The following is a 12,458-nucleotide window of genomic DNA, read 5'->3' on the forward strand; positions in this document are numbered from 1 at the left end:
GTATGCTGAATTAAACAGATTTGGAAGGGAGCTGTTATTTTGCCTATTATTTCTATAAGTTCTTATTCTTGGTTTGATGCTATGAAGGTGTGGATATAGAGAATTTAAGGTCAGAAGGACATTTCTTGGTGAAGCATGTTGCACTTTCTCATATGTAACATGGGAATTTTGCAAGGTATTAAATTCCTTTTATGTTGAGATTGGAAATTGGAAACAATTATATTTTCTTTCTTATATCTGTTTTTTTTCCCCAATTTTAGCAGTTAGGTAGCTAAACTATATCTTTGGTGCAATTGAAACAGCTATTAGGCATTTATGCTGTTTGGGCTGAGTAGCTCTGAGAGTGATGTCACAATATGCCTTCATTCCAATTCTTATTGGAAACATCTTATTCAAGGCTACAAGGCTGCTTTCTCTCTGAGCCTCCTAGCAGTACAAAACTTATCTGTGATTGTAGTAGGTATAATTCTTGGAAAAGGTACAATTAAGAGACAAAAAAAGACTGGAAAATTAGCTTATGTATATGTAGACTAAAAAGAGAGAAGGGTGGTTTTGCAGTGTAGTTGTAGATGTGTTGAAAAGATGCTGTGCTTGTAGAAGATATTTTATGAACTTTAAAAATAAATATGTTAAGTACACATTCCTTCATGTTTTGGGAAGGTCAAAAAGTTGATTGTCATGCATTTAGAGATCAGCTGAAAGGGAGTTTTCAGTTTGCAGTTCTCCTAAACAAAAGTTTTAGATGTATGTATATTTGAGTCTTATTTTTCAATACTTATGGTCTTGTGAGCTTACTAAGTACAATAGAAAGAAGCAACAAGGCAATTGCTATGGCTCCCCTTCTTTTCTGGTTTCTGGATATTTCAGTGGACCTTGAGGTGTTGTACAGGAAATAGTTGCTTGAAACATCTCTATAAGATACTGCTTTTGACAAGAATAACTGCTGCCCTGTGTCACATTTCTTCTAGGCAAAGTAATTAAAAAAATTAGTATAAATAAACTATATAAAAGTGTATATAGTTTGAAATAATACTATTCTAAAAATGAAGATTGGGGATTTTGTTTTAAGAAATATCGAAACAAGATGAAAATCTTATCCTGAAGATAATATTGCAGAGCACAGTAAACTTCATCGAATTATTTGTGACAAAAATCTTTTTGGGTTACTGTAGGGTACACTGAACTACATAAACTCAGGGTGATCAATACTGGAGGAAATATTGATTCTCTGAATATTTAACATCCTAAATAGGGAGATCTGAATTTTGATACTTTTAATCATGCACATTAATGTTATGTTTCAAATATAACTAAATGAATGCATGGGGAATTTGGAAATGAAATAGTATCTACAGGGCATGTGACTGTTTTATTACTTCTACCAGATAAGTGCATAGTATGCCTTTAAATACTAGTACCTTATGAGATAACATTAGACATCTTCTGTTTTGTTTCAGATTAGAGGAGAATCTGAATTTTTATTTCCATTAGTTTTTCTTTATTACAGTACTAAAATTGTGTATCATGCAATGTATCAGAACTGTAAGTGAAATGTTATTATTGACACTTTAATGAAGGAATGGGACTACTGTCAGGCTAAAAACGATTTATTACTCAGATAAATATCAGCCTCAAAGGCCATGAGATTTTAGACGAGTAAGAAGTTGCCCACAGCTCAAAGTAGGCACAAGTTTCTTGTTACAAGGCAATATATAACATTCTAATCCAATGAAAATTTGCCACAAAGTTGATTTTGTTTTTCTAACCTGTCACCTTTACTTGATTCTGCTGCACTGTGTATACTTTTATCCAATGCTGCTACTACTACATGTACACACATATGCTTTTATTATAACATCTAAACTCTTTATACAATAACATTACTACACTATAAAACCCTTCACCATCTTACCTAATACAGTTTCTTACTTAAGGCATATTCTTACTATACAACTATAGAAACATAAATTTATAATTTCTTTGCTTAATGTCTGTGTACTTTTATATTTACATCAACCCAAGCTTCTTCCAAGGCTGCAAATCAAACCCTTCAGTATCTGTGGAAGTTTCTTGTCATGGTGGGCCGTGGGGCGGTGGTGGGGTGCCGCGACCTTCTAGAGAAGTGTCCTGGGGAGGACATCCTCTGGGCACAGGCACATCCTCCTTGCTCACTCCCAGGTGGAGAGTGATTTCAGCTCTTTTGGGAGCTCTCCACGTCGGCCTACGCAGGAGGAAGAGATGGGAGCCGCGTGTGGTGATCCAAGGCAAAGCTTTATTCTTCTCCCTTGAAGGGGTCCAGGGATGAACTGGCTTGAGGGGACTCAGGGAGCAGGGTTGATATAGGAGAGCCAGGGGTCGGGGTAGAGCAGCAAATGAATCATCTGAGGGCTCAGGGGCCGTACAAAGGGGGAAGGGCCGATGGGGCACCGGCAATTTACATGAAACAGATGCATACTGGGAGTAACTTTTTGTAACCATTACCACGAGGGAGTGCCTAAGGGCATAACTTCCAGGGGAGAGAGAGGCAGTGTCTTTTACTGTTAGGCTTTCAGCCTCCACAGTTTCTATCTTTCTGTTTCCCACAAAGTGTGATGTGTTGCTAGATGGAGTATCAACAGGTTGAGGAAATTCTGACTCCCACACATGGCTACTACTTTGTTTCCCTATTACCATTTAAAATTCTGAAATACTATGAAACATTTCCCAGCGAGTTTTCACTGTAGTGATAAATTTTGTTGGAGCTTTTTGGTTTATTTTTCTTACATGCAGCTGTTTTGGATTAATTGATGAGAAATATCCCCAGCCTCCTCCAAAAGCTAGATAATTCTTGATTTAGTTTTGATTTGACCTTTGTCCAAAATATTGAAAAGTTATGTTTATGATGAGGCAGACTGGCAGCAGACTATATAGAAAAAGTTGATTTGAAAAAACAAGAAAAATGTCTTGTTTTAAATATTAAAAAAATCAAAATATTTTTTCCTACTTGTCCTGGTTTAGGACAAATTTGAGAGGAAACTTCCAAAGGGGTCCCTCTAGAAAGCAGATTCAAGTGGCCCCTCCCTCAACTGGTTCAAGAAAAGATTTCTTTGGAGGAAAGTGGAAAAAACCTGTTTATTTAATAATAACTCTCAAGCATGAAGAAATGAATAATATTCAACAATAAAACCTTTCACTGTTCTGAAGAGATGGCAAATTCAGAAAGTCATTGTTGTGGGGTGTAGGTTGGCTCTCTCAGTCTCTTATCAGCCCTTCCAGCACCGGAAAATGCTGTGTCCTGGGCCCCCGTGGGCTACAAGTGTGAACTCCTGGTGTTTTTCTGGGTTTTCCGTTCAGAGCAGGTTTGAACAGTTTCAAGAAAAAGAAAAGCCACAGTCTGGGGAACTTCTCTGCCTCAGCTAGCTAAAAAAAACCAAACTAAAACGTAAAGGAGAGCTCTCTCCTACAGTCCATGCTGCAGACAACACAGTCTGTGAGAAGGAAAGCTGAGGCTCTTATCTATGTGTTTTTGAATATAATGGCCTCAGACGTTCCACTGCTTCTCCTTCTCCCCCCTTCACTCTCACATCTAGTTTTAAAGGTGCAAAACTTGTTTCTGGGCTAAACAGATGAATGGGGATACAATTCAGCATCATAAAGTCACCCCAGGACACTACTTTTGCTACTAATTTTTTTCTGTTGATAAGTCTCCATATCTTAAGTTCAATACTAAGATGTTTGTGTTATGCTATCATCAAGAAAAATGTTACTTTTCCCATCAGATGATAAAGGTACAGTTTAATGAATCATCCTGAAAGATCATGGGTTTATTTTCAATTATTCCTTTAGGAATTTTCCTTGGAACCTGGAGATACTCTAATTTTGAAGATCTGTCTTCAATTTGAATGATTTTCCTGCTCCATTTTTTATTTTATATTTATAAGCTGCTGCAGAATATTTACTTGGAGGCATTATCAGCCAGCCAAAACAGCTTGTGAATTGACAACCACAGGGAATAATCTGAGCCTTATGGTAGAATTTTTTCCCTGAGATGAGTCTTATAAGTAATTTTTTTTTGTTGGAAGATGTCTGAGAAGCATCAAAGAAAATTACTAGCAAAAGAGGTTAATTAGATGGCTATTGAATGTTTGAGCTCAATTTTTGTACTCTTTGTATATACCTCTGTGTAGCTATTAGTTTCATGACTTTTCTGACAGTAACTTACTTTATTGTCTCCAAAAATCTATTTTATTAAACAAGGTTTTCCTGTAGGTGCTTCATCAAAAAATGGTCCTTAAAAACCCCACGATCTGTCTTCTCAACAGAGCAAATACTCCATATTTCATAGCAATGAGCACTTTTTGCCTTTTGCATGGAACATACCAGGCAATTGCTGACATGCCAGCAATTTGACACAGTATTTATACCTGAGAAAATTTTTGACACGTTCAAATGTGTTTTCTAAATGTTAGTGTTAAAATTTTCTCTTTTCTCCTGCACCATTCTGATGAAATTGCTTGTGATAGTAGATCCCAATGTTCAATGCCAGTTTGTTCTACAGTTCTGTTTTATTATGATGCAAAATAAGTTGAAAGATAGACTTTAATATACATCTGGATAATAACCTCCATTAGATACATTCTTTTTCTAAGCCACACACTTCTGACAGATAATATGAAGGTTGCATAGATGTTGTTTAAGAGTATATAAAAAAGAGTATATATGCTTTTAAAAAGCATTTAGTTTATAATATTCCTGATGAAAATGTTGATCCTTCAATTCTGTATTTGAAGCATTGAGAGTAATCACACACCTGTTGTTTATGTTAAAGTGGTATTGTTTGCCTAGAGCATTAAATAAAACTAATCTTCATTGCATATTGATTAGTATAAACTCAGTATGCACTAGTTCTGTTAATAGCTCTTGATTTCCCATCCATTTAAAAATGTTCACTTGAGAAGGTAATTAGAAGTATTCAAATTTAACGATATTTTAGGTGGAAATTTTTTTAAAAAGAGAATTTTATATAGTTTTGATTTAAATGCATTCCTTAATCACATTAAATATCTTGTTATACCTCTTTGAGGACAGTGGTATGAAGTGTCCTGAATTCAGACTGTGGAAATGAAAAATGAATCTGTGTTCTTGCATTTTAGGAATACCAAGAGTTTCACAGTGTAGCTTCAGTCTGCCTTTGAAGTTAGTTTGCTTTCCAGCTCAACCTTCAAAAGCAGCAAACCACAAGCTAACTATTGATACCAACAAACCTCCCATCAGTTTTGTCACTATTTTTCCAGGTAGGTTTTTAAATATAAAAGGTGTTAGAAGCTCCCAACAGGAATTGTTTGTCCATGTGAAGTAATGATGTAATTAAAAAAAGCTCATGTTAGTATATTGAAAAATATATTTTGAAAGAAATGATGGCATAATATTTCTATAAGAATACACCTAGGGAGCTATACCTGCCTCTGGTAAAACTGCAGATTTCTTTACATGGTATAGATCTAATTTTCTGTGTATGCAGAGAATAATTTTACATAAAATTGCTTAAGCATTGTTGTAATGGGGAAAACTTGCGGATTCATTTGAAAGAAAGTGTGCAGAGCAAAGCAGAAATGCCAAGTATTGTACCTAAAGGGTACAGTTGCTTTGGAGGACGACTTGTATTTGATGTATCAGCCTGAAGCTGATTATATTTAATAATTTCAGTAGCCTTCTTGGACCAAAAAGAAGACTCGAGCATAGCATAATTTTCTGATGTGCAAACCCAAGCTGTGTTCTCTATTCAGCATATTAAAGTAGCATGATGGAGAACTTCAGTTCCACTTAGGACAGGCAAAAGAAGAATGAAATGGAGTGCTGTAAAGTGTAATGTTAAGAAAGTAAGTTTTGCTGTAATTATGTGCTCACAATTTGGAAGAGAGAGGAGGTGGAAGTTACCACAGGAATACTCTGATACAATATGTTGTAATCATAAACGAACAAATGAAAATTGAGGATGCATTACACAAAATGTTTCCATGCAGGAAACCAATATCATGTTGCTACTGTGCACTGGCAAACTAAGTGCTAGTTGCTGATATTAAATAAAATATAATGTATATAACTCAAAAGTGTAGAAAAATGTTATCTAGAGATTTCAAGAGAATGAAAAGAAAGTAACTCATTTAACTTAATAATACACAGGCAAAAAAAAGATGATACAGTTGACTTCAGTAAATATTTTGTGGCTATATCATGGGTCTAAATTATATTAGCACAAAAAGAAATTAATAAACAGGGCTTATAAAGTGCTTGTGAGTAATTTCAGTCTGTCAGTGATTAAGTTTTTGAAATTCAGATGACTGAGGTTCTGGAACAATTTGCTGAGATCTGTACAACTTTATTATTGTATTTTTAGGGAGTAACTGCATCTCTTTTAAGTCTTATATATAATATATTTGTCTGGGAACAGTGATGTAGGCTTTGTTGGTGTGGGTTTTTTGTTTGTTTGTTTCTTTTTTTAGTAGTATGATTCTCTTCATTTTAAGGGTAAATATAACTTTTCTCTCAACTGGATGTGCTGTGTAATACTTGAAACATAGCAACATTTTTTAAAGAGTTTCTATCTTGAGGCTTTAATAGTGGGCTTCCATTATGACTAAGCAGTAATGCTTTCAGAGTAGTATGTTGTCTTTTATTTTTAATCTACAGAGGCATTGTTGAGAATACAACACAAAGCATAAGGCCAAGAAGGCATTAAAACATTCTGATTTCTGTTCATTCCATTCATAGTGATTGAATCGAGTATACTGTTTATTATGGTTATATTTATTATTATGATGTAATTTGTGAACAAACTTTGAATTATTGGTGAATACTATAAAAGTTGTATCTCTTCTCCCTGTTTTGCCGTATTTTCAGGCGCAGTAGTGGGAATAGTGGTGACAAAGAATAGTTTTTAAAATATGGTATTCTAAAATTAAACCTTTAAAATTGGTATAATCCACTACACAGAATAAAAAGAAAGGTGGAGATGGATGGACTTCGCAGTGTAGCTAGTTTCAGCAAGCTAGATGTTTGTTTTGCTCTGTGCTGAAAGCTAAAAAGATAGTGGACTTAAGCATTTTAATGATAATTTCTGCAAAAGTTTTGCATAATTATTTGAATTAAATATGACCTTACATCTGGTAAAAGGTGGTAGTCTTCGGGCCTTACACTAGTTGCAGTTCTTTTAGAATGTACAGACAACCTCTGGGAAACTAACCTTTTGTTTTTAGGCTGGGGAAGGGAAATTGTGTGGCTCACATTTCACATGTGAATGAAGGAAGGGTGTACCAAACTGCTGATATTTGTTACTTTTAAACCCTAAGAAGGGAAACAATCTCATTCATCTGCTTGTGCAAATATTGATATAGTCCCGGCTATGGATGGAGGTTTGCTGAATGCCAGTGTTAGATTACAGAAAATGGTATTTGACTTTCTTTTTCAGACTTTGTTGATCCATGTGAGGGTGACCAAGCAAATGCTCTGGGATTTCAGTTTTTAACTGGTTCAAAAGCCACTCTTCTTGCTTCAAAAACATCACGTAAGTTCTATCAGTATTAGAATAGAAGAAGTCTGATCATCAGTTAGAATATGTACAAAATGAGAATGGATCATACAAAGAAGGATAATCAGTGTTTGTAAATTAACACAGAAATTACAAAGTGTTAATTGATGGTTTCTTACCTCCTCTCAAGTATAAAATTGTATAACAAAACAGAAAATCATAGTCAAAATACAGTACACAACAGTGGTAGTTTTCTGAAGAAATTGGATTTTCTTAAAGCTTTTAGCAATGTTTTTATTCATAAACTAATACTGTCATTGTAGAAATAGAAGAAACTCTCATCTTAAAGGAATTTCAACATCTTGTTTGGAATTAGTCACGTACTGAAATTTTTGAAAGGGATTAAAAAGCAAGTTTCTAACTTCCCACTGACTTTGAGTAATCATTGACTTAAATTGGGCATCAGACCCTACTTGCTTCTCTATATCTAAGTAAATGCCTATCTCTTCTCTTTAGGTGCCTATACGTCTTTGTAAGTAAGAGATTATGGATTCAGGATCCTTCTTACTATGTTTACAGAGTGTATGAACATACATGCAGATACGCTGTTACCTCATCCAGTATCTCTTGTATAGAGCAGTTTGTGATTTAAATAGTCTTGTTCCAGCCACCTGAATTTGTGCTCTTTGAAAGAGATAGGTTCTCTTGATTTTCAAGTGTTTATGGTCTTGCTCTGTACAACTGCTCAACTTGCTAAACTCTTTCTTTGTATGTGCCTTGGAACCAAATAAGTTCAATTGTGTGTAGCATTTTCCATGCCAACAGAGCACAAAGTCTTAATTTAGTACAGCAGACTACAAATTGAAAAGCTAGAAAAGCAGCTGTGCACTGCAGAGGGTTGAGTTGGAACACTGTGTGAATGCTTTGTGGAAACTGCATTAAGTGAAAAATCACAATTTGGTTTGTTGATGTGAAATTTTTTCAACACAGAGATAATATTCCTTAGTGTTTTCAGAAATCCATACTTGTGATGGACTACATAAATATTGATGGGCCAGCTGTGAGCTATGAGATAATATGTAATACTTTTTGTAATGTAATCATGTGTTAAAAACAGAAACCATCTGGAGAGTAATTTTCATTGTACCAAGAATCATTTTACATTTCTTTGGACCGAATCCATCGGTACTGTGTTTTTTTATGTGTAATTTACATGCTGTTTTATTTTTACTTTGTTTTAATATTTTTTTGAATAGGAGATTTTAAACAGTTTTAATTAAACTAGAAGTCCAATGATAGTTTTTAAAAACTAAAGAATTGAAAGGATTTACAAATAACTTTTTTCTGGATTGCAGTTTAAATCTTTGATTTGGACTTTTTCTTGCATAGTTGTTAAATCTGATTGCTGTAAGGACAAATTTGTTTCTATCTAATGAACATATTTTAGTTTCTACTGAAGGCCATAACTTTTAATCTCAAACACCCTTACCCCCAATCCTCAATCTTTTCCTCTCAGGTTTGTTTATTTACCAGCTAGGAGTGACTCTTGCAGTCTTAGAATAAACTTTCCCACACTGCTTTACTTGTGAAGTTTACTTTACAAGGGACCTTCACAATATCTGTTCCTCTTAGTGTGGCTACTCATTTACTGTGTATGGGAATCCTAACTTTAGAAAACAAATGCATAGTATGATGTCACTTTCTATGTTAGCAGACTGTTTCCAGGATCCGTTTCATGCATTGAACTGAGTTGGTTAGAGAATGTCATAGGGGGAATTTGCTCATTTGAAATGTTACCTAATGAAAACTTATTTAAAGGTAAATATTTGTAAAAACTCTGATAGTCAAGCATAATTCAGAATATTTTTGTAAGCGGAGACTAGTGATACAAAAGCATTGTTTGGTAGACTATCATGATACTGAAATTATTGTGGTTGACTGTACAGATCTTCTGTGAAACTAATGAATGTAGATGAAATTATGTATTATTTGGTAGCTACTTACTCTGCTATGTAACATGGAGCTTATACTTTGTAAAAGTGCTTTATGTAGCATTTTAATTGAGGAAATGTTCTTCAAAACGAAGCCTGTATGTGTAGATAAATTTTAACTAGAAGTAATGGTATTTCAGAAAAGAAAAAGAAGATTTTAAGATCAAGCTTTATTTCTGGTTTTCCATGAAAGGAGTTTAACATGGACAGTGGAAGAAAACCTCTTTTTCCAATATTCCTTATCAAATGGACCTTAAGTTATGAATGGGAGGAGCTGCATGTAGCAATGAAGGTCATCAGGTTCAGTTCGGCTTCATTGCTGAAGCTACAAACAGGAGCAACATCTGTTTTCATGTTAATTTTAAATTCTATTAGCTAATCCATTTTGACCAGTTTAGCAACTGAAGCTGTTACGTCAACTTTTTAAGAGTGCTGCGTAGAAACCCTGCCTGAAGTACATCTTGATAGAAAATATATACTAAAAAGTAGCTTGCACCAGCTGGATTAAAACTTTAAGGTGTTTTTTGGGCTGAAATCTTTAAAACTGTCTTTTAATCAAAGTGTAAGGAAGACTTGACTGCTAATTGTGTCTGTTTTTTTGTTTTTTCTTCTGATGTGGATTTCCTAGCTGAGAAGTGAACTGAATCTTGCTGAACTTCTTACTGGCAGAACAGCTATTCCTAATGCAGGTTGTGCTGTTTGGACAGCCTGTTATAATGTGAAAAGACTGTAACTTATTTAATCTATTAGTGCCCCTCAGTTTCCTGCTTTTCTGATAGAAATTTTTCTGAAAAACTGTTGTAATTTTCTGTAATGGAGCTTATTTTAACAAGTGCTAATACAAACTGGTTGACTGTCATAAAAGCATGGGATAAACAGAAGCACTGTTATTTCTTTTTTCTTTTTGACTGTACTTTGTTTAAAGCATGTGTTTAGTTTAACTACAGATTCTTAGTTTTGTAACGTTTCTGAATCTAATTTGACTTTTTTGAGACTTGGAAAATCATGTAAAGCAAATGATTGCAATGTTCTCTACTCAGACCATGGCAAGATTAGATTGTGTTTGTATTGACCAACAAACAGTGTATGGAAACTAAATGTGCAATTTGGAGGAAATTAGTTTTGTCCATTTTAAACCATTAATATATTAGATATGTCAATTATGAATGGAATGACTGTTGATTTGGCCTGAAAACATCCGAGCTAATTTCTGTCAAGGAAAAATCACTTAAGGCAAAGTATGATGATACATCCAAGTAAGTCCAGCCATTACATTGTGAGTGTTTAAAAAATGGATAGTAGGTCGAATGCTATCTTTAGCAGATGATGTTCTTTTCTTTAACAAGCATGTTTTAAAATAAAACTTGCTTTGTTCCTGTTACACTGTAAACAGAATTTGTCATTCTGCATTCAGTGAAACACATATCCTGGGAATGATGCCAGTGGTAATGTTAAACAATCTTGAATTACTAATGTTGAGAAGACTTAAAATAAGTACATTCAGGTTTAAAAGAATTCTGGTTAAATTGATTTACTGCGGACCTTTTTAACACGGGCAAAAAAAGGGAGTGATTTTGTGTCGAATCCTCACAGCTGCCTTTCTATCTATTTTTTTTGGTTGGTTATTGGCAGATGTGTAATGAAAAGATGTAAGGAACTTGTGTTTAGAAATGCTTTATGTGAAAAAATTAAATTTAAAAGGCTGCTCTGATTTTCCACAATTTTTTCTCAATATTTATTAGTTAGTATCAGTTAATTCTGTTAATTATATTAATATATTAATATTAGTTAATGCTGAATTCCTAGAAGCTGGAGAGAAGGTTATACAAACGTGAACTAGAAATAAAATCTCATTCCACTAGCCTGGTACTTCGAAACTCACTAAAATCTGATGAGTTAAATGAATTTGCTGGCAGATAACACTAGCAAATAGAATTCGGTTTTTCACTTCAGTTTACATTAACACTTTTCATTTCTACACGGAGCCATTTTTACAAAGTACATAGTATGTAGTTGCATAAGAATCACTTTCTACTAATATTAGTTGTATTTAAGGTGAAACAGCACAGTCAATAAAATACAAGTATTTCTTTAACACTAGTGAATGTACATGTCTGAAGAAAATCTCATGTAGACTTTGGATAGAGTTAGCAAGTTCTATTTGTGTGTTAGCTAAACCATTGTATAAGGAATTTAAGTGTCTGAAAACTGTTTATTAGTCTTCTTTTTGTTCTTGTACCTCAAGAACGATACAGGATTCAGAGTGATCAGTTGGAAGACCTTTGGCTGGTAACGAAAGAGCTGATACACCGACTAGAAGAGCATTTCAAGAAGCAAAACTGCAAGGATTTTGCATGTACCTTTTCCGGTTCAATTCCCCTGCAAGAATATTTTGAACTAATTGATCGACATTTTGAGGTATGTTACATAATATGTGAATCGCTAATAGTCTCCTGGTTTAAAATTGAGTTAATGATTAATCAGATTACAACTACAGTATCACAAGCATTTGGCTTTCAGAAAATACAAAGTTGTATCTGAGGGAAAGTCTCTTCTGATTTTTAAACAAACCTACCCTTGTAGAAGTAGCATTGAAGACTCAAGGAAGTTTGCCAGGTCAGAAATAAAAGAAATGTAATTATTTTTTCTGTTTGGCCATGCAGGTGACAATGAAAAATCTCCAGTAGTTCAGCTAGCTTGCAGAAATAGCTAATAAAATAAAATATATGCATTCTTTCCCTCATACCTTTCCAAGGAAAAAAGATAATAGCTATTTGAAAATTTCTATTAAACTCATGTATTTGGGCTAAAGCAAGAACATATGTATGCAAGAATGAGAAATACTATTGGATGTTCTTTCATGCTTGGTTTTCTGTGAGGTGGACCTGTCACCATGCAGAAAGATGGTCTATAGATCTTGGTCCATATTTCAAGTTCTTGGGTAGTTATTCTATTTTCTT

At 34.2% G+C, this 12,458-nt stretch overlaps 1 protein-coding gene across 9 annotated transcripts in view; it reads left to right on the forward strand.

Moving 5' to 3' along the window:
- BBS9 (Bardet-Biedl syndrome 9) overlaps nt 1-12,458 on the forward strand; it is a 312,895-nt gene that overhangs the window by 70,050 nt on the left and 230,387 nt on the right. For all 9 annotated transcript variants that reach the window (XR_015804090.1, XM_088165881.1, XM_088165909.1 and 6 more), the window contains 3 exons: nt 5,133-5,273; nt 7,448-7,543; nt 11,744-11,916. Coding sequence is in view for 8 of the 9 variants with exons in the window: in XM_088165881.1 (XP_088022007.1) it covers nt 5,133-5,273; nt 7,448-7,543; nt 11,744-11,916 (410 nt within the window). In the remaining variant the exon portion in view is untranslated. The remainder of the gene's footprint in view (nt 1-5,132; nt 5,274-7,447; nt 7,544-11,743; nt 11,917-12,458) is intronic.

This window comes from Sturnus vulgaris, chromosome 1 (genome assembly GCF_052056855.1).
Source record: "Sturnus vulgaris isolate bStuVul1 chromosome 1, bStuVul1.hap1, whole genome shotgun sequence".
Taxonomy (NCBI): domain Eukaryota; kingdom Metazoa; phylum Chordata; class Aves; order Passeriformes; family Sturnidae; genus Sturnus; species Sturnus vulgaris.